Source organism: Fistularia commersonii, chromosome 17 (genome assembly GCF_037954325.1).
Source record: "Fistularia commersonii isolate RoL2024-O1a breed Wild chromosome 17, RoL_Fcom_v1.0, whole genome shotgun sequence".
In the NCBI taxonomy this organism is placed as follows: domain Eukaryota; kingdom Metazoa; phylum Chordata; class Actinopteri; order Syngnathiformes; family Fistulariidae; genus Fistularia; species Fistularia commersonii.
Window position 1 is genome coordinate 13,910,445 of NC_141300.1, and position 25,793 is coordinate 13,936,237.

Genomic DNA, 25,793 nt, shown 5'->3' on the forward strand with positions numbered 1-25,793 from the left:
TGGGTCGAATAAACGAACGGCCCACATTTGCACCTCTAAATGCAAATGTGTCCGGAGCTGGTCAGACATGTATTTAAGAGCAGGGAGGACATCTGAGCGTCAAAACGCGTCAAGCAGTCACAAAACGCTTCACACCAAGGCTCAATCTGACGCCCGACGAAGCAGAGCAACTGGAAACTCCTGTCAGGGACGGGGAGGCATGCTGACTGACACACGGAGACATTCAGGTGCAGTCAGGAACCCTGCAAACCAACGGACCTGTTTTGGGTCAAGCGCTGCAGGAGTCCATCTCGAGGGTTTCACAGTCAAATAGGGAACTGCGACTATCTATATTGGGAAAGAAAAGGTCATTCACACCCCTGCAGCGCCCGCTGTGGTCCGAGTCACATTTGCATCCCCGGGCGGCCAGAGGAGCGGGTAGTTTGCACTCATTCTGAAAAACTGGAAAATTCTGAAAACAGTTTTTGTTGTCCAAACACCCAGGATTCCTCCAAAGGCTGCCAGCCAAAGGGCCTTATAGTTTTTTTTTATAACCCTGTTGGGCCCAATATAACTGAGGAGTTATGAAATACGGGTGAGCCCTGAACGCAGCAAATCTGCCGAGCGCAGGGGTTAGTTTCGATTGGTCTCGTAGAGTCCCGGTCAGGACGCACGGTTTGACCCCACTTCACACGCACAATTACTGACTGAGAACTCATTCATTGCTAGAATGCGTAAAGGTGAGTGTTCAGAGATTTTCAACCCCAAATCTGCAATGGGAAAACACAAATCCCGCCAACGGACGGTGCTTTTCTGACGCATTTGCATAACTGCAATTTCCTTCGGGATTAATAGAGTTCACTTATATAGCTTTGATATAGCTTTGAATACCCCGTGGGTTTTGCCGTGGATGAGCAGCGACTTATTGTCGGCTTTTATCGCGACTTGTAAACACAAACACGTGGATAAGGCTCGAGTCAACTAAATCAAATGAATTGTGAGCAAATAGGCAAACACAATACTGGAGGCATCCTGTTGCCACGATCAGTGGCCCCGCAGGAGTCTCGCACTAATAAGCAATATGATAATTACTAATAATATGCTCGGAGAAGAATGAATCGGTCGCTGCTCGGAGCCAAACGGTAAAAAACAACGTAAAATCCCAAAGGATGAGCGGAATGAGGAAGCTTCGACCGCCTACATTTCCCACAACCCCCCGCGGATGACGTCACCGTGTTGTTGCGGAAGTCGCCGCGCTCGGATTTTTTTTTTTTTCTTTTTGACCCGGCGAGCTGATTTGGGCTAAACCGACCGATGGCGGCTCTCAAATACGCAGGGATGGACGACACGGACAGCGAGGACGAGCTGCCGCCCGGCTGGGAGGAGAGGTCCACCAAGGATGGATGGGTCTATTACGCAAAGTGAGCGTCCTGCGCGTCCGCAGTCAGTTCTGTGAGCGGACCCCGCACCCCAAGTGTGTGTGTGTGTGTGTGTGTGTGTGTGCGTACCCACCCACATGCGGGACGTTTGGAAAAGCTCATACGGTTATTATGACCGACACGTTTTTTGTTTTTGCAGCACATCCCATCTGTCGTGGTGCAACTTGTCTGTGTGCTCGACCTGCCCCGCTTCTCACCTCCTCCTCGGGTTCTGGGTTCCTGCACGTCTTGATTCACATCATCTCAAAAGTCTGCATAGATTCATGTGTTTCTTTTGCTCTCCTGCACAGCCACGACGAGATGAAGACGCAGTGGGAGCATCCAAAGACGGGGAAGAAGAAGCGCTGTGCCGGAGGTTCGCCCCGTTCTTCACCCTGTTCTTCTGAAAACCATGAAAGGCCTGGTGTTGTACATGTGGTGGTTGGCTCTGGGACGCACCGGCGGGTATCAACGGGTTCTGGTGCTGATCCAGAGCTTTACCTTCTGTTGGTTTCCGTGTGAGGATTAAGGTTTCATAGTGGGCTCGGCCTGCACGGCTGCATGGAAGCTGGCATTCCATGGGTGATTGGAAAGTTTGTGGCCGAGCTGCGGCGCAATGATTGGCGTTTGAACGAGAGCGTGGCTTGAATGGCGGTGTTCTGCTCCTTTCTGCCTCTGCCGGTCAGCTGACGGTGTATTTCACGCTCCAGAACGACACGCGTGTTTTCAGCGAGGAAAGACCGTCCCCTACCCGCCATCTTGTTTCTGTGAAGCCCACGAGAGTTGGTTGGTGTTGTCCCGCTTGAACAAGGAGGAACGTGAACCCCGTTTGTAGCCGAACCTCGAAAAGAAGCGCGAGATGCCCGTGTCTGCTCCACTAACACTCTGACCTCCCAGTTTTGAACATCAAGCCCCAGTCCAGAGGAGATAAAGTCAGTCTTGACTTCCATCAACTAAAATGTGGACGGGTCAGACCACAGGCAGCTTTGCACGTTGGGCCGGTTCATCTCAGACCATCTCCCCAGCAGAGCAGCAGGCAGATGTCTCGTGGTTGTTCCACTGGTTTGATGGGACAGAGGACAGGGTCAAACACACCGTGTTCCCGGGAGGTCCTCAACGCCCTTCTTGCAAGTGCAAGGCCACCTGGCTGATGTGTCTGTGGAGGTTTCTCTCCTTTTGGATGTTCCTCCTCTCATCCCGGAGCTTCTTCGGTTCCAGTTCGATCACCCGGGCGAGCCAAAGTCAAGACGGACGCCCGGAGTTTGCGCTCACCTGAGCTGCTTGCCTGGATGTCCGAACCCTCTGTATTTCTGACTGCAGATCAGAAAACACCCGAACCTTCGGAGCTCCGTGTTGATGTATTCTTGTTTATATTATTGTTATTGTTACTCTTTATATTGATTGATTGATCGGTTACGATGACGCACTCAGCTCCACCTGCTGTCTGGGGTGGGAAGAAAGGAGGCCACTGCGCTATTGTTTTGATCGCTGTTATTTACTCTGATATTCTGTTTTCCACGTCTTCTTGAGTTTGTCTTTTTTTCTGCAAGTCTACGCAAAATCATATATATTTTTTTTTTTGTTCTGGAGTGTCCGGGTCTTTTCTCCAGAATGAAATAAGAACAAATTGACAAGTTACAGCAGTGAATGATATCCTTTTTTTTACTGTTTTCAGTTAAGTTGAATGTCAGAAAGGAGGGGCGAAGTATTGCGTCCTGCTTATTTTATGTTGCACATTTGATGGTTGTGGTGGATCAGGGAGTTCTCCTGGAGTGTGACCTGCAATCTGAGAGTTTCCCGCACCATAATAAGTCTTCCTATACAACTCGACGAGTGAGAAATGACATCGTTTTCCCACAGATTTGCCGTACGGCTGGGAACAGGAGACCGACGAGAAGGGACAGATCCTCTACGTGGAGTAAGTAAAGCGAGTCTGCGCTCGCTTCCTCCGGCGCTCGGCTCTCCTTCACCAACGTCCTCCTTCCCTCTGCCTCCCAGTCACATCAACAAGCGGACCACGTACTTCGACCCGCGCCAGGCCTTCACCGTGGAGGACGTGGTGCTGAAGCCCAAACGCTACGATGGAAACACATCCGCTTTGGAGATCCTGCAAGGTCGCGACCTTTCCGACAGGGTGGTCGTCATCACCGGCGCCAACTCAGGCATCGGTGAGTTTACCCGTCGAAGCGTGTTTCCTGGAGGACGACACTAGGTGGCGGTGTGGTATCGCGGCGCGGGGTATCACGGCTTCCCCTGCGCCGCCTGACATTCATCAACATTAGCCTCCAAAATGTTACACGCAGACTCTACAAATCACTCCTTAATACCGAACATGATTGTATTGAAGTTCATTAGCCGCGCTGAATTGGATGTCATTGTTAACTGTAATGAATGGTATCCATTTGTTCCCCGCAAATGCACGGCTCGCCGTATATAATGGTCCGAGGAGGAATGTTTCTCTTTCCTTGTAGTTTAAATTGGCACGGGTGGCGGCCATTTGTTCGGGGCAGATCGTGACAGCTCCGGGGAAGTGAATGAGTGAATCGCTGATTTGTTGACGGTCTTGATATTCTGATGCTTTGCACCGAAGGGAGTCCTGGCCGTGTAGCTGTCAGGGCTGATGAACTGAGCCGCAACCCGCGCTGATATTTCTCCCCTGACCTTTATTTTAACCGCCATTAAACACCGTCACCTGGAACTCCCCGAGCTGCTCGAATTCCAGCAGTAACCTGCTCGCCTGTCGTCGGGGACTCGGCGTTTTCCGTCGGTTCGGACGAGGGCGAGAAGGCGCGGGTGCGGAAATAGACAAGCGTTCGAAGGAGGCGAGGAGAGCCTGATGAAACTCTGCAGAAACTCTCATCAGGAATCCCGCGGGGGCTCTGCGCGCTCCTGTCTCGCAGATTTGCACCACAAAGGACAGATGTACCGCAACAATCCGCCGCGGTTGAAATGCATGAAAAAAAAAAAAAAAACGGTTTAATCAGCTCGGTCAGTAAATCATTTTAAACGCCCCGAACATAAAGTGACACTTTTAACACATCTCTCTCACATGACCACCACTCGGGTGACATTTTAATGGACGCACAAAGATGGGAAATGTGCAATCATCCCGAACCTCCCAGGGCCGTCGCCGATGCCCCCCCCTGAAATATTATATCGCTATCATTCCATCAAAATACAGATTGAAAGAAAATGCCATTTGATTAAAGGTGGACGGGTTTTTGCCGCTAGAGGGTGCAGGAGCTCCGCGTAGCAGCAGCAGCAGCAGCAGCAGCAGCAGCAGCCCAGTGGTGCAGGAGCTGCAGAAGTTCGAACAGCAGAGGAACCGGCGTCTTCCGCGGGCTGCTTCGGCCTGAAAGGACTATATAATGGAAAACATAATCCACATTTAACATTCATTTGGGATATATTCAGCCAGTGGCATTGTGGTCTGTAGGAATTAAGAAAATCTGTCCTCAAAAGCATGATTAACGAAGGCACTTCGGATCCAAAGTGCGGCGGCTTCGGCTCACATTTACATAACCTTTGTTTTACTCCACCACATATTAAATACACAGGATCTCATAATTGGCCCGACTCTAATGGTAATGGTCTCGTCTTGTGTGCTCCTTTGACATTCCACCAGTGAAATGTGGTTATGCCAATTGGTTGGACCCACTTAGCATTTTAATGGCATCAATAGTGTTTTAATCCAAGTGTCAAGGCTATTTCCATTTTCCCCAGCGCTCATTCCCTCCACGGGGAATGTGTCATTTTTATTAGTAATGGTGGGATATTATTTAATTAGCAAATTTACATTCCATCTCTTTAATTTACTTCTTAATGCACGTGCACATGAAAAGCCCAGATACGGGTGTATTTATGCATGAAATGCGCGCCTGATTCCCGGCCCAGCCTGAGGGGGGGATGGGGGGGGGGGAAGCGGCGCCGAGCACGGTCGGGGCAGTAATGCAGTTTGTTTAACCGATGCGATCGCGGCGCTCGATCCGCGGCATTAGTCTTCCTCCGCCCGCTTTGCTTCGTAAATTAAAAACCAGTAGAACCTCGAACGGTGTTTTTAATTGTGATAATGGAAACGAATGACGGCGGCGTGTTTACCCCCCCCGCCCTCCCCGGCGGGGTCTCTCTCCTTCTCAGACCCGCGGTCGTTCACCTGTACCCCCACATCGATCCCTAAGTGGCTTTGACCCGGGTCTGAGCTTCCTATCCATCCCCATTACGCACTCCCGCCCCGGCTCTAATTCCCCTCCTATCAGCCCTCTCCCGGGTTATTTACTGGCCGGGGCTCGGTGCGCCGCTCGCCCTTAAAAGCCTATTGTCACGACACAGCCGGCTGCGCACGTGAAAAGCCCTCTCTCTTAAAATCTCCCAAGAACATTTTTTCGCCCCCGTCATGTCGGGCGGCGAGCCTCGAACCCTGCGAACAACCGTTCAGACTTAACGGCTACGTAAAGTCAGCCTGCGTTTCCGAGGTCACCGTCCCGTTCCCTGCCGATATCGCCTCCGTTTGCAGGGAATCGAAGTCTTGTCAACAGGGGGAAGACGTTGGCCTGATATTTATTAAAAGCCTATTTTTCGGCGAAGGTCCGCGTCCGGCGCAGACCTTCGGACGGGATCCCAGAACATCTCCAGCACGCGTCCCCTCCCTTCGAGTCGGTTTTCCCGGATGTCGTTCCCCTCGTCACCTCCCCCGGCGGAGGAGTATCTATGTTTTTTTATTTGTCTCCTTTGGCTGCGTCGGGATTTGCGGGGGTATTTGTGTGCCTCCGCCCGGCGCCGCAAAGCTCCCCTCTGTTGGAATGCATGTGTTAAATACCGTGCGGTATTGTTCCGGTTCAAGGTTAATGCCGGCATCAGGCGTGAAGTAAACCCACGCGGGGAACAGGCGGGATTTAGAGGGGAATTCTTCATTATCTCCCGGCATCTCCGTGCCCGTCGTCGCCGTCGTTTCGGGACGTTGAGTGTTATTCTTATTCATGAGAGACTAACATTGTTCTACGTTCGCGCTGATCCCGGCGTTGCGTCGGGGGGATTAGGTGTCAGGCCGACGCTCTCCTCTCTCTGGATGGAGAGATCCCTAAGAACATCCGGCGGGCTGCGGCGCGGCCGAGCCTCGGCGCGCAGATTAAATCCACCGCCGAGCTTTGTGGTTGATCATTAGATCGAAGCAGATTTGTTAAGCATAACTGCCATTAAATTGGCTGCAAAGCTCCGGTATTTACTGCACTGCTGTTTATGAATAAGGACCCCCTTAAAGCCCCGCGCAGCCATGCGTTAAACTCGAGCCTTGGCAAAGAGGGAGATGCATTATTCATGGTTGCAGGCGTCGGACGGATAAAAAGATGTTCCTGGTGAGGGTGGCGTGTGGCGCCGCCGTCTCCCCGTGTCTGAGCGGCTCGGCGTGGCTTAGATCACATCCGGAGCGCGTCTTTGCTCCGATCCGGCCCTCTGATAGTATTGTGCGCCTGTGTGTGTGTGTGCGCGACTGAGTGTGTGTGTGTGTGTGTGTGGACCGACGGCCCACCCGGCCCCCCCCTCCCTCCGAGGAGATCGAAGCGGCGTTTACTATATTCTTTTCAACGGGTATCCTTCCTGATGAATGTGTTTATTGGCCACATCACGAGAAGCAGTTCTGCTCGGTTAGTCAAATTATTCAACTTTATTAACCACCCGTGTGGTTTTCCGTGCACACCCGGACCGCTGTCACGTGCGCGGAGGGTTCCGCCGGAGGCCACGCGGGTTCAATAATGATTAGAACTCTAATATAACAGAAGTGAGGCAGTTAGGGAGAGGATGGAATACATATATGTGCTTAAAAGCTGCAGATAAAATAAAAAGGAAAGGGTGTACGGGGTTATTGTGTGTAGTGAAGTAGTTTATAGACCCATCCGGTTTACTGTCTGCAGATGATGAGCGGATGAAACTTGCATGGATTTTGATGATCGTGATGAAAATAGCCTGAATGCTTCCAAAGACGTGTACATCCCCTCCCCAAACCCCCCCCCCCCAGCCCCCCAACAGGACGGGGCATTTTCACCGGCCCGTCAGCGCGGGATGCAGTTTGCACGCGTCAAGTTGACCGTCAGGTGACGCCGGGCCAGGAGCACACCGCGGCTGCGAGTGTGTGTGTGTGTGTGTGTGTGTGTGTGTGTGGGGGGGGGGAGGCCGGAGGCTGACACATAGGGTCAGGGGAATGGGGGGGGGGGTTGCGTAGATGGCCAGACAGCAGGAGGTGGGGGTGGGATTGGGGTGGCAAAAGGGGGCAGGGAGGGGTAATAGAAGCACTCCAGTGCTCTCGCCTGGAACAGCTCAACCTTGGGCAGTAATTACTAACCATACATCCCACTTTTGGGGTGACATCTCCTCCTCATGGACTAATGGAGGAGAATTAAAGGGGATCTTAAAACGTGTGTGTGTGTGTGTGTGTGTGTAAGAGAGTGTATGGGGGTGGGGGGCGTCCGTACTTATTGGGACAATCAGACCCACAGTAACCACAGCTAAGGGTTAGACTGCGCTTGGAGAGGAGATGGGCTGCACCTTCACGCGGGAAGGGTTTGCACAAACTGCTGGAAGGAAGCGAAGGAAGTTGGCAACTAAAAAAAGTCTTGTCACTTGAGATGGATAAAATGTGCTTTTCCCTTCACATTGTAGTTTTATCGTATCATTTTCTGAGCTGTTCCCGGGGGTGTGGAGGCAGTTGGTTGTCAGACAGCAGACGCTGGGAATGAAGCAGACACGTGACTTAAAATAGTCACGCTTAATTTACACCGGCTTAACAAATATCAATGCGGATCTTTTTGTTTATGTTAAACATTAAAAACATGGACGGCAACTGACCTGGAGAACCGGCCCGGGTTAGGAACAATGTTTCTGTGCTCGCTCACACACAAATATAGGTTTTAAATGTTATTTCATCGCAGTAACCAAAAGCCATTGAAACTAGTGTTGACTAGCAGCCAGCTCCAGAGGTTTGTGAGGATCCCATGGGTCCTGGGAAGCTCTTGAAAACGGCCTGTTTTCCATTTTGGAGTGTTTGTAGGTGTAGTCCTTCCTCTGGCCACCTGGATGCAAAGTGTTTTAGTGAAACCTGTGAAAACATCTAAAGGCAGGTGAGAACTTTTCCTGACCTTTAGTTTTGTGCAGGTGATGTGCGGATCGCAGTGAAGCGGCGTGCTTTATCCTCTCTGCACTACTCTGGAAGTTCCGCTCATAACACAAGATTCATTCTGGTTTGCGGGATTTTCATTTAACGTCCGAGGAGCCTGTTCTTTACCCCCATGGCTATCGCTCCAGAATCACCATGGAAACCCCATTCCTTCATACCGTCGTCCCCCAGTCCAACTGTTTTGCTCCCGACAGGCCGATCTGGTTAGAGCTCCTCCTCTCGGAAAGCTCTGAGGGCTCCAAATGCTCCGAGCGCTGAGGGAACCCGGCCTGTTTACCCGCCGGCCCGGTAATGATCCGGATTGACTAGTGATTGTCCAATAGCACCGCACAGCTGGTTTCAGCAGGAAGCCTGTGGAGCTGTAGCAGGAGATGGAGTGGGTCTGGAGCTGTAGCTGGAGGTAGTGGTGTGGCGGAGGTGGAGCTGGACGTGGTGGAGTGGAGGTGATGTGGAGCTGGAGCTGGAGCTGGAGGTGTCATGTAGCTGGAGGTGGAGGTGGAATGGAGCTGGCGCTGGAGGTGGAGATGGTTTTGAGCTGGAGCTGCAGGTGGAATTGGAGCTGGTCTGGAGATGCTATGGAGGTTGAAGGCAACTGCCGGTGGAGGTGGTTTGGAGCTGGAGGTGGCGGTGGTGTGGACGTGGAGGTTGCGGTGCTGTGGAGGTGGAGCGGCGGCGGCTCGCTTTGCCAAATAAACACGTTTACCGACGAGGCCGGTAATGATCTCATTACACGGAGCCAATACACCTGTGTGTGAGGGAGGGGTCCGGGGGGGCGGCGGGCCAGGGAGGACAAACAAAGCGTGAAATCACTAAATCACACTCATTATTGGGGGATATCAGAAGGGCCAGGATCCTAATGTACCATGAAGAGCACTCACTGCTTAATGGACATTTTACACATTTCTCTACGCAGTTTATACCTTACAATAAAACAGATTTTCGACAACAGCGGCGCCATCAGCGCGGCGGATCCTCCCGCCTTCACGGGATTACGCCCGGACAAATAATTAGCCGCTGTTAAAAGAAGAGGGAGGATTATTTCAGAGCGCCCGTGTTTGCTGTGCGCTTGTCAGATAAGACGCCCCGCCGGCGGGCCGGGCCGGGCCTCCGCCGCGTTGTAAAACAGCTCGCGGCGCCTGACCCCCCCCCCCCCCCCCCGTGTTCCTCCATCAGAGAACAGCTCCCGCCGTCGCGCACCTGACCAGACGCTCGCGTCGGCGCGGCCTCGCCGCCGCTAACGCGGGCGAGAGGGCGGGGAGTCTCTGTTACGGCAACGCCAACCTCGTTATTTCACAATTAATGTCAAGCCCTTGTTATTTGTCACAGAAGAACACGGCGCCGCTGCCATATTCTAATTTGTTCTCCATTATGGAAAACACCGGCGTCCATTAATTTCACTTTCATGGTTTGTACACACAACAAGTGAGGGCGAGGTGTTGATGTTTGCCTCAAGCGCCCGCCGGCGTCCGGAGAACCACGGCCGCGGAGACGTCGACGCCTTTGTCGTTTTTTTCTTCCGAATAACGTCCAAAAGCTGGCCGGTCCGCTCCTCCTGCAGCAATTTCCCAATGTCACATTATATCATCGCTGTCCGCAGACCCTCCCGGAGACCTGCGTGGAGACCCTCCGCTCGCGCTGCCGTGTTGTTTTACCCCCCAACCCCCGCGCCGCCTTGAGCCGCAGTCCCCTCCATTACACCTAATAAGGTGTCATATAATTTAATTCCACGCTCCGCCTGTCAGAAAGCCCGTTTCCTGCTGCAGCGCTGCCTTTAATAGATATTAGCCCCGAACACTCTCCTCACAATTAGGGCCTCCCAGTTCTGCTCTTAATGAAAATCAGATTAAGAGGCCTAATCTAATTACAGTTCATCTGAAGCCGCCCTCTGACACACTCCGGCGGTTGCTCGGCCCTCCGACCCCTCGACTCCAGGGTTCCTCGTGGCCCCCGGTGTGTGTGTGTGTGTGTGTGTGTGTGTGTGTGTGTGTGGGGGACGTAGGAGTGTGTGAACCCGGCTCCCCAGGATCGTAAATGTCAGGGGGAATAAAAATACAGTGGGGGGAGTTAATCTCATAAATGAACCCAACCTAGGGTTTGAAATGACCCATTTAGACTTGTAATTTAGACGTGAACTTCTCCCCCCCCCCTCCCCGTCTCCGGGTTTTGTCACTTTTATCGTAACTACATGATTCGGACGGAGCCATGACGGCGCCCCCTCCCCCTGCCGATAAACGCCGCGCCTATCTGCGGCCCCCGTGCCGTCTTTATCAGGGTCCCTTTGATGGCGGGGAACGTCGACCCGCTTTGAACGCGCCGCCCGCCCCATTGTTCGCGCCGCGCCCGCTATTCTTAGCCGTGTTTTCATAATTACGGCCATCAATGAATAATTACCAACATAATTAACTAGCGGCTTCCCGGCCCCCGCCACGCCCCGCCTCCGGTGCGAGCGGCGTGCCGGTCCTGGAAGCAGACGGTCAGATCCAGAACTTTATCCGGGAGGAGGTGGGGGGCGGGGGTCCCGCGCCCAAATAATTCAATCGTTTCATCACTTCAGAGAAGAGATTAGCTCCCTGCTCTGCTCTCCCGCGCCGGCTCCTCCACCGGAGGAGCTCCATGGAAAATTGATGGGGGTTGAAAGTTAACGCCCCCCCCCCTCCAGATCAGATCCGACCCCTGAGAACGGTCTCTTCTTTGAAGCCTCTCCCCACCCCTGCTCACGTCTGCCCCCTCTGGTTCTCAGGCTTGGAGACGGCCAGGTCGCTGGCTCTCCACGGCGCCCACGTCATCCTGGCGTGCAGGAACCTGTCCCGAGCCCGGGCCGCCGTCGGCCTCATCCAGCAGGAGTGGGTAAGTGTCCGACGCGCCGCCCGGACCCCCCGGCTTTCGATCCGAATCCCCGGAAATCACACGAACGTCTGCGCCTACATGTTACCCGAGACACCAGAGGCTGGATCTCTGACCTGCTGGCAAATGAAGAAACACGGGACGGTGAAGATCCGGGTAGAAGGATGCTAAGGGTGCAGCCGGTCCGGAGGAGGACCAGAGAGGAGGTTTATAAATAGAGGCAGATGATTGGCTGTGGAGAAGACGTGAGCTTCTCCTTCTCATCTCCTGCATCTGATCCAGACAAGTCTGGTGTGAGAAGGCCTTCCCAGGAAGTTCTCCCCTGAAGAACATCTTCTCAGACATGTCATCTGTTTAATCTTTGACAGGAGCTGTGCCTTTGGAATCGGAGCGTAGACTCTATTTATATATATATAAATATACTTATCTTGTCACGGGAAATCTGCTGACGCTCCGCGTCTCCGCAGAAGCCGAGCCGGAGAGGGTTCCAGCGAGGGCCTGGGCGGGGACATCTGATAATTACCCCAGATTATTTTCCTAATACCGCCGTCCCCCAGATTTACGAGAGCGGGAAAATAAACAAGTGGAATGGGTGTGCTGGAGCAGAAAGAATAAGCCATTAGCGGCGGCTTGATTACAGAGAGCGGGACTCGGAGAAGAAGGGAGTCGGTGCTCGGAGGAGATACGGAGGGGGAAGGCGAGGAGAAGATAAAGGGCCAGAGGGAGAGAGAGAGAGAGAGAGAGAGAGAGGGAGGGAGGAAGGAAGGAGAGGAGCTCCTCCGAGCCGGAGTAGATGCGCAGCATTCCGGCTCACCTGAGTCTCTAATTGAAGATGAGCGCAGATCTGCCGGCGGAAGGATGGCGAGGTTGCTTTGTCGCCTCCGAGGTGTTTGTAGGACGCGGCGAGGGGAGCCGGAGGAGCCGAGCCCCCCGGCCGGCTCTCTGGGATCCCGCTCCCACAGGTCAGCGAGTAAAAGTCACCATATCAGAATAAATCTCGGCGGGCCAGTCTCCCCACCGGCGCCGTTATTAATAGAGCCCGGAGAAGAATGGAGAGGCGGATTAATCTTTGAGGTGATGGATGGACTCTGCTCGCCTTCCCATGCTCCCGCGTTAAGGTCATTTTGATAAGGGGGTGTATTTCGGGGTCCTCTGTACAAAAGGTCATCATATCTCCTTCCAGGTCCCTCTCGGAGTTCCGCTCCGGCTGCCAGGAGCCAAGCCGCCGCGCCGATTGCGCTCGACCTCCGACCCCCGGCTACCTGCGCGCCGCGACTCTGGGGGGCTAATGCTGCGGCCTGGAGGGGGGGCGGTGGCCCGTCGGGGCCGGTCGGGGGGGGGGGGGGTGGCGGCGGCGGCGGCGGTCCGGTGCAGTGCAGCGCCGTGTTCTGACAAAGGATATAATAGCGGGGTCAGCGCAGGATAATGGGCAGGTCAGAAGAGCCGGCGGTGGGGAGGAAGCGCAGGGTCGGAGGGCTCATCCTTCCCAGCACATCAAACCCTGCTCGGCGCGGGGGGAGCGCGGGGGGAGCCGGAGTCCACGCTCAAACCGTTCCCACCGGCTTCATACTCTTATCCAGCCGGCGCGGCGGAGCAGAGCCTGCTTGTGTAAAGCTGTTTTATTTTGCATCTCGGAATTAGACGGCGTGTAACGCACACTCGCCTCCCCCGCCCGCACCCGAGCCGAAGCCCCTCCGGCGAGCTCATTAAGGGGGTTCGGAGCGGCGGAGGGGGATAAACATTTACCCTGCGCCGGTGTCGGACAATAAGCGTCCGCTTGCTGCCTTTATGGGGTCAAAGGGGCTTTTACGGGCTGCGGTAAAACGGGCAGGGCATTAAGCGCCGGACGGGGAGACGGAAAAACGGAGTCAAGCGAGGGCGGCCGGCGGAGCAGGGGTCGGCGGTTCGATTCCCGCCTCCTCTCGTCCGCCCGGTGTCCTTGGGAGCGGGGCGTGTACGGCCTCCCGCCCCTCAACCCCCCCCCCGCTCCACGCACGGCGCCGGCAGGTTCACTTCCTGGTTAACAACCAAAGCCCTGCCTTCGTGCCGGAGATTTATTTTTCCTGATTGCTTTTAAAATTCTGCTTATCTTTGACTCGCCGTGCTCCTCGGAGAGCTGTAATGGACTCCCAGGGGACGCAGCCTCTGCCGGCCAAGGCCCCGGCCCCCCAGCGGTAAACAGCACACAGCCACGTGCCTGGTCTTATTCTCTAATTTCATTCTTTCTATTTTTTTTTTTTTTCATCCAAAATGCTTATTTCCCCGTTTACTACATTCTACAGCGCGCGCTAATGAGATTCTTTGTAAGGGCGTTAATTAGCCAGCCACTCACTGATTGCTGTGCTTGTTTTTGTTGTGTGTGTGAGATGGGAGGTGGTGGTATTAATATGGCTGTGTGTGTGTGTGTGTGTGTGTCGCTGAGGAGAGTTCTTTCCGAGTCTGCTCTGGAACCAATTAGGCTAAAGCTCGGTGTCCGCCGAGGCCGGCGTTCGGGGAGGAGACGCCTGCTGCTCGCCATGTCAAACAGCAACATTAACACTGAACAGGACAGACGGACAGACGGACTGACGGGCAGCCGGCCTTCTTTTTTTCCCTCCTCCTGTCAGATGTGACGCGGCGTCACTTCCAGCCTTTAGCCTTTTTCAGTCTGTGTTGACTCCACACTGGTACCTGAGGGATGTTTATATATGGGAATATGTGACGTCATATCGACGACATTTAAATTTTTGCCTTGGTCTCTACATCCAGAGCGCCAACATCCTCCTTGTTTTCTTCTGAATTTAGTCCTTTTCCAATTGCACCAGAGCTCTGGTAAGATAAGATAAACTTTATTGATCCCCATAGTGGAAATGCTTTTGTCACAGACGCGTAACAGTTATAATGTCAAAAAAAAAAAAGGAAATGAATATGAATGTGAATATTAATAGAAAAGTAGAGACAGGATATAGCCAGACAACAAAAAAAAAATCCACGAATAAATAGATAGCGGATAAGAAGACAACAACAACAACAGGGGTGACAATGGGCACCATGAAGGAACAGTGAAGGTGCAAAATACACAACTAGAATTGAACAACAATATAAATAGAGTGACGAAAATAAATAGCAACGAATAACTAGGCAGGATGTGTGCGTGCTGGGACAAACAAGCAGAGACAGCAGAGTTAGGACATGACGTGAGTGGGTGAGGTAGTGAGATTGTGGAATTGTGGAAGCAGCGTAGGTGCACTCCAGACGTCCAGGCCGCTGTAGATGCCGTAGAAATGATGTGACCTGAAGGGATTCCCTGAAGATCTGCATGCGCTGACTGGAGGTTGCAGGAATGGAGCTGCAAGAATGTCAGATAGAAATATCAGGATAAAAGAGGAGAGTTATTATTAAAAATAAATGCACTTATCGAGCCCCGTTCAGCTCTACATGCAGCGCGGCATCGGTGAACTTTGACCTCGAGCCCTGAGGGTCGGCGAGCGTGTCGCTCGACAGCGCTTCAGCGGGGCCAGGACCGGCTCGGGAATCGAACCGGGAACGTTTGGCTCAGCAGGGCGAGATGGAAAGAGGAGCTCCTCTCCTTTGTGTGCCCCCCTTAAACTGGACCACACTTGTTTGAAAACAAAAGGCAGTATTTTTGTGTGTGTGAGTGTGTGTGTGTGTGTGTGTCAGGCTGACAGGCCCCCCCGGCCGCCGTGCCTGCCGTGCCCTGCTCCTCCTGCTGAGGCCGACAGGAAGTGGCACGTGTGAAATGCTGAGCTGGCCGTCGCCCCCCCCCCCCCCCCCCGCCCCCCCGGGCCTTCTTCATATTTCACAGGACAACACGCGTGTTCCCTCCATCCTTTTTCTTCCTACTCCTTTTTAGATCTCCGCCTTCAGATAGTCATCATGGCGTGGTTCTGCATCCGTGTCCAGCCGGGGACAATTAGAACATACCTTGCAGTTTAGCGTCATTTAGCCGGCTGATCTGAAGCACGGGATTTTGCCGACCCGTCGCTTTCAAAGCCGACAGATTATTGCCGGCGACCGCGGCCGTTTGAACGATCGGCCCCCGGACGCTCTCCGGGAGATCCCGGCATCCCGCCTCCCTCGGCCGCCCGGGCTCGTCCTCCGATCCCCGGGGCCCGAGGGAGCGCCGGCTCTCGGATATCCGGGATGAAGCTTTCGTGCGAATCGCACAATACGGCTGCGTGGCGGCTCCTCCTGGGAGGCCTTCTCATCCGCTCACTTAGCCGCTCATTTCTCGGCGTCTTACCCGCGTCGTAAACTGGGAATAGAAGCTCCCGGTCCCGGCCTGCTTCGCCCCGCCGCCGACGCGCGGCACAGATGGAAATTGCGATACGGAAATTGTCGCGCTTCACATTTATCCACTTTTCGAATGTTTGGAGGAGAGCGGCAGCACCGGGAGGATCTCCTGTAATGTGCCATTGATGACTTGTTCAGATGGCCCAGGAGAGCCGGCTGGGGGGGGCGGGGGGGGCGGGGGGGGCGGGGGAGGGGACCAGCCAGGTTTGGCGTTGCCTATATTATCAGTTTGAGAGTGTAGAAGTGGAGAACCTCTGGGTTTCTCAGTTGTAAGCATTTTTTTTTTTCTGTGTGTGTATTTATAATTGTGCGTCAATGTAAAACACTCCACAAGTAGAGCGGGAACACACACACACACACACACACACACATAGTGTGGATTTAAATGCTTGATTATGCATTTTGCATAGCTGTGGGACATGCATCACTCTTTCCAGACTGCTAATAAAGTGACCAGGGAGATGAGGAACCTAAATGAATCCTAAAGTGCCAGCCTTGCATTCCTCACTCCCTCTCTCCGCCGCCGCCGCCGCCCTGCTTCGTTATTCCAGCCTGTCGCGAGCGCGGCTCAGCCCTCCTCCTCCTTCCGCCTGCTGCGGCCAGGTGCCGGGTCTCCTGGAGAGGCGTGGTCTGCTCCTAATTGCCAGGACTTCAGTGAACTATGAGGCGAACGCTGTGTGAAAGAGGAACACGGCGGAGGAATAATTTTGAATAAATCACGTAGTTAGCCGGCCCGTACTTTCCGCCAAATAAGCAGTTCGCCAGCCGTCTCCGGCGGAGGCGGCGAACGTTAGGATGATGGGTCACCCGCCACGGGTCATGTTGGGGAGGATTTAAATGATTTAAACGGTGTCGCTGCCACCGGGGGGGGGGGAGCGTCGAGAGGAAGGATGTGTAAGGCGGCCCCTCTCTGTTGTTTGAACCTGACAGGATCTCGGCCGCGGCTCCTCGCTCGGCCCGCTCCGGGAGGGCCGCCGGGCCCCGGGACGGAGGTGAAAGGGGGCCCGCGGCTCCCCTCCTCCCACCCTGACGCTTTTATTGAAGTCTCAGAAGTGCTGACCGCAGAGAGACCAGCCGCCGCCGGGAAGGTGCGCGGATCAGACGCCGATCTGATGGCGAAGACGCGCACGACGGCTCAGGCGATGAAGCTCCGCATGACAGGTCGTGGGAGCGGAGCTTCATCACCTGGTGGAGGGACGGAGGGATGGAGGGATGCTTCGTCAAATAAAGACGAGCGCGTCTCCTCCGTCCGCTCAGTTCACGGATGTCAAGCCAAGAACAGCAGGCATCATCAAATGGAGAAGAAGGTGGGGGGGTGATGATCAGGGCTGGGCAGGGTGCCTTCAAGTCAATATCCTGATTACCCCCCCCCCCTCCCATTAGGATTAATGAATGATTATTGATCGGGGTTTTCATGCACCTTCTCCTTGAGTGTCACGGTCGGAGCCAAAATGTGTCCCGCTGCCAGGCCGAGGCTCTCCGGGTGGAGGACGTTCGGCCTGAACGCTGTGGTCCTCCACCTGCAGATACACGGAGTTGATTCTTCTTTTGACTCCGTAGCATTTGGAAACCCTGTCCAAAGTTCACGCCATCACTCACTCGTACGACCGTCCACCCTCCGGCGATGGCGGTTTATCTGTCGACGGTTCTGAAAAGGCCGCGTGTTCTGGATGGGCTCTCGTCCACATGCAGGTTCTACAGACTCTTCCCGCCGCCGCCGCCGCTGCTGCAGGAGCTTTGCAGCTCGCGTGCAAACATCTGGGCTGATGGTTCAGCAGCGGGGCGGGCGAGGGAAGGGGGGTCTGCAACATACAGCGCATATATGGCCAGCTAAGGTGTTTGATTTCCATGTTGTATTTGTCCGACACCCACCTTCTGCCGTTTTTCCTACGTCTCCCAGCCTCGCCTTGTGTTTATGGGATGTCCTCTGCCATCAGGGCGGCTGGAATTGATATCCACGAGCCCCCGCAGGCATTTAAACGGCCCGGCCCCGGGCACAGCCATCATTATTCCCCGGGAAGCTGTGTTTGTATGTTTGCCTGCGTATATTTTCACGTGTGTGTGTGTGTGTGTGTGTGTGTGCGTGTGTGTCTGTGTGTGGCCCGTATGGGCTCTGACGTGGAGCTAACAGTGGTTTACAGCTTAATCACTCTGTGTAACTGAATGCATATTTATCAGAGGGAAAATTCATGCTCAAAGAATCAGAGCCCGGCCCATACATCATTATCAAACACACACACACACACACACATCCACATTTCATTAGAGAGGTAGATTCAGGCAGCGGCAGATTAAAAACAACGTTTTTATTTTTTTTATTTTTTAACAGGTCCATAAATCAAGCGTGGGACGAGGGGGATTCATTTAGAGAACAGCGGCGTTGTGGCGGCGCCGCCCTCACGTGACCGTGTGCTCAACGCCGATACTTTGATTCGCCCCCTTTTTATTAGTTTCATTCTCTCCGCCGCCGCCGTGTCACTGATTATCTCCTGGCTGATATTTGACTTGCAGAGCAAGGGTGGGGGGGGTTTGGTCTAAGTGTAACGGTTTGCTAGGATGGCCTCGAACCGCAGATGAAGCCCCTCCAGGAAGGCGTCCGCCCGTCTCGCTCGTCCAGACCGGCCCCTTGAACCCGGGGCCGGTCTGGACAATCAACGCCGTGGTCTTGTTTCCCCGCCGCGCCGGGTCCCATTCCACTTCCTGTCCATCCGCCGGCTGCACCCTGGACGGGGAGCGACGGGTTTTAATCAGCTGTTGCTCTTGTGGGCTGCAAATTCATTTCCGAGCAGTTTTGGTCTGTGTGTGTGTGTGTGTGTGTGTGTGTGTGTGTGTGTGTGTGTGTGTGTGTGTGTGTGTGTGTGTGTGTGTGTGTGTGTGTGTGTTTAGCCTCCTCTAAAATGCCTTGTTGATCACTGGTTCCTCAGTGTAAACACAGCAGCGCACCCCTACACTCCTCCTCGGTAACGCAGGTACCCACACTCACCTGAGCAGTGATTGAGGGTCTCTAATTTCCAGTGTGTGTGTGTGTGTGTGTGTGTGTGTGTGTGTGTGTGTGTTGCAGCTGGACCCGGGCTGGAGAGCAGGTGTAATTTCCCCCCGCACTCAAACACCAACAAGTGGCGTCAGGGGAAAGAGGAGCATATTAAAGGTTCAAGTGGTTCTGCTCCCATGGACCACGGAGAGCTCCAGGAGCTCCAGGCTCTGCTGACCTGTGACCGGGCCGTGTGTGTATGTGTGTGTGTGTGTGTGTGTGTGTGTGTGTGTTTGGAGGGGGTGAAGGTGTTGGAGCAACGCCGCTGTTATTCTCCCCAGTCCAAGACTTTATTAGAGTGCGGGCCTGTGTCGGCGGCGAAGGCAGTATGATGTCAGCGGGTGAAGTTGAGGAATGAGGAGGCGTCTGCAGACCTGCTCACGGTTATTGTTCTGTTAGCTCCAGCTGACCTGCCTGGGAGGAGAGGCAGAAGGTGAACGCCGGCTCCAGAATTACATCTCCTAAGTGCTCTCTGTGTTCACGGGGGCTCTCGCTACATTTATTGTCTGGTGTTGGAAAACAAATTAAAGACCGTTTTGTAGAGCGAGCGTTCCGATGGTGGATTCCCGTCTCCATAACAACCATAACTAGGAGGAGCGGGTCCATCGGGCCGTGGATTCTCTCCTCTCTCAGGAGGACGACCCGATTGAGCCGGGCCGAACCCGGGCCGCCGGCAGGGTGACGAGTTTCCCTTAAACTTCTTTTTGGCCGTGGAGAGCCCGTGCAGAGGGCTGCGTCTGGAATACTTGTCATTTCCACAGGTGTGTGTGTGTGTGTGTGTGTGTGTGTGTGTGTGTGTGCCTCTGGTCTCCTCTGAAGGGCAGCGCTGCCCGTTAATGTGGCGCGGTGAGGAATTAGCCCGGATCACAGCCTCACGCGGTGCCGAAGCACGAGCCCGTGTCTGCAGAGGGTTCCGGCGGTCCACGCGCTCCCCGTACGTCCCTCAGTTTGCCTGCCTCATTAATTTGGTAACCAAATGTCCATTAGGTCTGACTGAATGACCAGGATGAGCCAACGAGGGCGAAGGAGGCGAGAGGGCGGATGAGCGGAGGGGAGGGGAGATCCTGAGAGATGGGCGGAGGAGCGCGGATGAGTGAGAAGAGAGACGGACGGGGAAAGAAATGGCGAGAGGAGGAGCGCCGGTGGTCCACGGCGTGTGTGTGTGTGTGTGTGTGTGTGTGTGTGTGTGTGTGTGTGTGTGTGTGTGTGTGTGTGCTGGGTTGGGATGCTCATCCATTACAGCTCTCTGCAGCCCAGGGGTCGGATTCAGCAAGACTGATTTAGAGCGATCAGGTTTGGACTCCATCTCCCATAAATCCTGCCACGTGACAGTGATGGATGCTGACCATAAAGCCTCCCGCTCTGACGTGTGGAGAGCAACATGGAGAACCATGGGAAAATGTGAGTGCTCCAGGTTAATGTCAACGAGGCCCGCGAGTGAAAGGGGGATGATGGAGCAGGGGAGGCAAGAGATCAGATGGGCGAAGGGGAGGGGGGGGGACGGAGGAGTGTATCGAGTGCAGAACGCGAGGACGCTAACAAGATTCTCCGTGACACGCCGGCGACCCGGTGCCGCCGGAAACACATGTCGGCGGGAAACTCCCATCCCGTCTGCAGGACGGGGAGACGCCGGGTGATTCCGGAAGTGTGAACAAATTCGTCCCGCCTCCCTGCTGGCTCCTTGTGAGCAATTTATATTCCGTCTTTGGGTTAACGCCGTCGCACGGTGGCCGCCCCGCGACCGAGAGGAACGCGGCTCATTAAAACGGCCTCGGGTTATTACGCGGCCAAACACGGAAGTGTGGACCTGGCTAGACAGGGATGGGATGGAGACATGTACACTTGCTCATTAACAGGCCCCCCCCATTTGAGCCATAAAGCATCCTCTCGACGCACGGCGGGAAAATGCCCTGATTAGAGCGGAGGGGGCACACGTAGCGCGCCGCCGCTAATGAAGGTCTCCCAGTCATTTAGGATATTGGTATTGGTGGTACGGAGGACGGACCTGTGGGACGCCGTGGATGGAGATGGAGGCTGCGGGCTATTTGTATGGATGGGAGCGCAGAGGGCGACGCCGGAATGCACATCCACCACTCATCTGCGGCAGGCAGTTTTACTGGGCTGCGGCTAATGTAGATGAGCTGGTGTTAAGAGCCGGGAGAGATGCTAATTCTACATAAAAGTGGTCTGAGAGACACAACTGTGGGTGTGTGTTTGTTTGTGTGTGTGTGCGTGCGTGTGGGTGGGAACGCACGCACATGTGTGTGTGTGTTTACGTTGTGTTATACTTACTTTAGCCCGTTTTGTGGGATGACTAACAGGATTGTCCATTACTGTTTAACCCATAAAATCTCTCTAACTAACAGTTAAACCATCCTCTTTCATTGGCATTCTGATGTGTTGAGGGCTGGATTATGGGGCGACACACACTACCGTCACAACTAATTGTCAATAACAGAGCAGCTAGTACTACTGGAACACAAGACCGGCATTCTTCTGCCCAAAATTATAATGCAATGTTATTATTATTAATAATAATGATAATACATGAATGATAATAGTGTTTTTTAGCGGCTTGGCGGTGCAATGGTTCCCACAGCCGGTCCCTGGTTGGATCTCCATGTTCTCCCCGTGTCTGCGTGAGGTTCTTCCAGGTTCCTCGGGTTCCTCCCGCAGTCCAAACACATGCAGGAGGTTCGCTGGAGACCCTTCGTTGTTTTGACGCGTGGATGGTCATGTGTCTCTGTATGAGGCCCTGTGATTGGTCCAGGGTGACCCTCCCCCCTCCTAATCACAACTGGGATAGGCTCAAGCGATATGGAGGATGAATAATTGAATTCTGATGGGTTGTAATAATAACATTGATCATAACTTTATTTATCAAAGTGCTGCACAAACAAGAAGCAATAAGAGTAAGAGGCAGTGACCTTGAAGAAGTACTGTATTCATATCGAAGCTGAAATAATGATGAAGACTGAAAATAAATTTGCCCAAGAATGAATGATAGATGTAAATTACATTACATTACATTACATTACATTGCATTTGGCAGACGCTTTTATCCAAAGCGACTTACAATAGAGGACACAGGGACTGCAAATACACGATGCACAGGAAATATACAGAACAGTAAGCTTGGGTTAGTGAGGTTTTTTTTTTTTTTTTTGGACAGAGACACACAAACGTCCACACACACACACTGCACAGCCTAACTTGCTGCCAACCTGATCTGGGGCATCAGCGCAGTAACAAGTCCTGAAAGAGAAATGTTTTTACCTGTTTCTTGAAGGTTGAGAGAGATGATGCTAGTCTTGTTGCTTCTGGGAGTTTGTTCCACCTCTGAGGTAGTAGAACTGAGAACAGTTTTGCCTGAGATCGCTTAGAGCGAGCAAAAGGTACTGCTAATAGGTACTGCTAATAGGTTTGTATTAGATACGCATATGTAAAAATATGTGTAAACACAGAAACAACAGAAATACATGAATCTTGTGAGCGAACGAGGCGTCCACGTGTTCACCCGTATGAGAAGGACCGGATCAAATCTGACCAGTATCTTCCAGCCCAGCTGTCCGCCAGAGCCGTCCTCTCACGGGGACGTCCTCCAGCAGTTTGTCTTCTTGGGCTAATATTATGGGCCCTCATCGAAGCCCAGGCCGACGTGACGGCGGTAAATTTTTATCCCCGGCGTCCTGAGCGCTAGCTAGCCGCGCAGCACGGCAGCATAATTCATGCCGTACGAGCGGCGGCATGACCTCCGCGATGCACGAGTCTTCTTCCCTCTATGAACGGGAGGCAGCTTGGTCCACTCCAAGAAAGTATGCTAATGAGAAAGTAGTCCCCGAGAACCCCCGCTTCCCCTCCGTTTCCCAACTTCTCAACTTTTCCCCGTCATCCAGCCGAGCGCACCTTCACGGCGGGGCCGCGAGAGGCCCGTCTGTCCCCCCCATCCATTACCCACGTCTGAAGCGGGGAGAGAGAGAGAGACAACCGCAAGGAACCATAACAATCCCTCCGCCGCCGCCGTCCCTCCCCGCCCGCTCCCTTCATTGGGTTTGTGAGGGAGAGATGGATGCAGCCGGTGGAATTAATTGTAGGCCGTTACTGAAGATCAGCAAGTTTGCCCCGCTGGCACGCTGATCTGCCATATGGCCGCTCACCAGGTGAACGCTGTGATTAATGGCACCCACCTCCCATTTCTCCCAACCAATATTTGTGTCTGATAACGGAAACGTCTCCGGATCTCTCCAATCCTCAGCCCCCCGCCCCCTTTCTTCGGCGAGTCTTCTCCTCCTTGAGCTCCGGCCATCTGCGCCGGAGGAAGAGTTTTTTTTTTTTCTTCTCTCATTTGGCGTTGGATGTGAATCCCCGCGCAGGCTCCGGAGGACCGCCGAGACCAGACCGCCGTTTTAGTCGGCTGGGGTGCAGGTGTGTGTCCTTCACCGCTGATTAGGCCTCCGGTGTGTCCGCCGCTTCTCGTCTTCCAGTGTGCATAGTGACTCGCCATCCCAGAAGCCGGGATAACACACGCACACGCACACACACACACACAGTCAGATTGGTGGCCCTGCTCCAGGTCCGCGCAGTAACGAGAAGGCGAGCAGATGCCGGAGTCACAACATCAATAGGCGCAGTGTGCAGGTAATCATGCCCGAGCAAAGGTTCAGCCCGGAGACGCCGCTAACTGGAGAGGCAACTCTCAGGTGGAGCATTCGCTATCTGCAAATTGTGTGTGAGTGTGTGTGTGTGTGTGTGCGCTCGCAGTGCCATCATCAGCAGTAAGATAAAACATCGCAACCTAAGGTCACAAGTTCAGCTTTGTTGCCCCCCCCCTTCTAATGAGGCAGGCAGCCCATAGCAGCGGTCGTAGCCTCCTCTTCTTCTTCCTCCTCCTCCTCCTCTTCCTCCTCCTTTTCCCGCTCCTGCTTTGTTTGCCCTCTGCTTTATGGCCTCTTCCCGCCGCCTGTCTCTTCTGCTCTTCCTCGCTCTTGTTAAGTGTTGCCATTCACCCGGGCGCGGATGTGGCCCAGAGGGCCCTTAGCGAGGCGGGGGGCCGTGTTTCGCCCGCCCCACTAAATCTCCCTGATTGCCCGTGGCGGATGCGGCGTCGCCGACGGTGGCGGTTCCTCCGACGAGGCTGATTGAGATGCAAACGGCGGCCGTAACTCAGCCGTAATGCAGACCCCGAGCAACCTTTCGCCATGTCCGTTCCCGCTCGGCTCGCTCCCCGTCGGCTCCGTCGCCGAGGAACGTCTCGGAGGAGAATCGAACCGTCGGTCGAGGTGTTTTAAAGCGGGAAACCCTCCCGGAGACGCTCCGCTCGTCCGCCGGCGGCGAGGAGAGCGGCTCGCCGCCGGCGGAAAGGTGGAATGAACGGGGGAAGAGGAGGAGCAGGGGAGGAGGAGTAATTGCAAAGTCCTTTGCTGAATTGTTCTGTGGATGCAAATTTAAATCCCTCCTATTATTTTAATAATCTGCCTTTTACTGCTTGTGCTCGGATCATTTGTTTGCAAACCAGGTTATTTGGAGAGGGAGGCTCGGGGGTAATTTCATGCTTTGGAGCATTTATATCTATAACTTAATGAGGAGCGGGCCTGTTGTTTCCTGCTAATACACAGCTAGAGGGGAGCAAACTTTTTATTCTCCGTTTAGGGTACTGTTAGAGGGCAATAATGTGGGATTACTCTGATGGAATTAAGGAGCAAACTGAGGAGAGACCCGCCGCGGCGCTGGCTGGCGGAGCAGAGTTAACGCCGATCTTTTACGCGGGCGGGGGGGCGGGGGGGGGGTTCACGTTCAGGGGTTTTTACCGCGGGAAAGAAGCGGGAAAAGCGCCCCGCTTCCCCGACAACAAGCTGATTTCTCCAGATTTAATCATCCTCCGTCCTCACCGTCTCCCCGATCGGGTTCACCGTGTTTTACTATTTCATTTCCGCCCCTGCCGTCGGCGCTCTGCTCCGTGATCTTCATGCGGCAGACGAGAGCCGCGGCGATGTCACTTAGTCCCTGCTCGGACGCAGAGTCCGACAACTCGATTTTAACATTCCCTTATCACATTTATCCCGGACGCGAAGGATGGCGAGCGCCCGAGCACGCCGTCCTGCGAGGTGACCAGGGCTCTTAATGCAGTTACCCACGGCGAGGCCGGAGCGCCGCTTAGAAGGCGCGTTTCCTCCATCCGGGCGCTCGTCGCCGCCGACTCCTTCCGCTCTCCCGTTGGCCGACTCCTCGCACGCAATCCAATCGGATCGCATGAATTAAGATGAATTAAAGCCGTAACTCGATTTATTTACAAGGCCTGAGCCGTTCCCTCGCCGGCGCCCGCTGACCCTCCCCGACCTCGACGAGTTCACGTGACGCATCCATTACGGCGTTCGCCAAAGGCTTTCCCGGGCAGTTACCGGGCAACGAGGGGCCGAAAACGCTTCATGACGATCCCATTATTCAAATGCGCGAAGCGCGGGAACGAAAAAGGCCCGGCCACGTGCACGTCCTCTTGAATATCGGGAGGCCGGCGCCGCGGAGAGTCAGGAACCCTCCCGCATCCGGACGCAGGTAAGCGGCACGTGACGCCGCCAAACAAAAGAGCTTTTAATCAGAGTGCACGTCGGACCCCGCGGATCCCGAAACGGCCTCCATCAAAAGGCCCGCCGCGCACGTGCTCACATCAAAGGTGCGCTCTCTTAATTGCAAGAATCTTTTCTGATTCAATTAAGCGGCGCTTGTGTTTTCATCACGCCCCCGCGGAAGGAGGCTCGGGTAAACGCATCCGTCGGCGTGCACGCGTGCGAGGGCACGCCGCACGCCGCACGCCGCCCGCAGCCCCGCGGACATCCACATGATACCAAGCAGGAATTAAAGCGAGCGAAACCATCAGGTTGAGATGAAGCAATCACATTACGGCCGCACTTGAAAAGAACACATTTTGCACTTGAGAGAGCCGAGCTTTATTGCTGACGATCCCAAACACAAAGTTGTATATTCACCGCCGCGTCCCCGAGTTTTTCCCTCCGACTTCATTGTTATCTAAACGAAACATAATCAGCGCCCGCGTCTGCCTCCGCCG

General features: G+C 54.2%; 1 protein-coding gene across 1 annotated transcript in view; it reads left to right on the forward strand.

Moving 5' to 3' along the window:
- Positions 1-1,228: 1,228 nt before the first annotated feature.
- Positions 1,229-25,793, forward strand: part of wwox (WW domain containing oxidoreductase) — a 101,898-nt gene continuing 77,333 nt past the window's right edge. Inside the window, exons 1-5 of the mRNA XM_086162952.1 lie at positions 1,229-1,400; positions 1,709-1,773; positions 3,258-3,315; positions 3,396-3,565; positions 11,303-11,409. Coding sequence (XP_086019078.1) covers positions 1,294-1,400; positions 1,709-1,773; positions 3,258-3,315; positions 3,396-3,565; positions 11,303-11,409 — 507 coding nt within the window. The 5' untranslated portion in view covers positions 1,229-1,293. The remainder of the gene's footprint in view (positions 1,401-1,708; positions 1,774-3,257; positions 3,316-3,395; positions 3,566-11,302; positions 11,410-25,793) is intronic.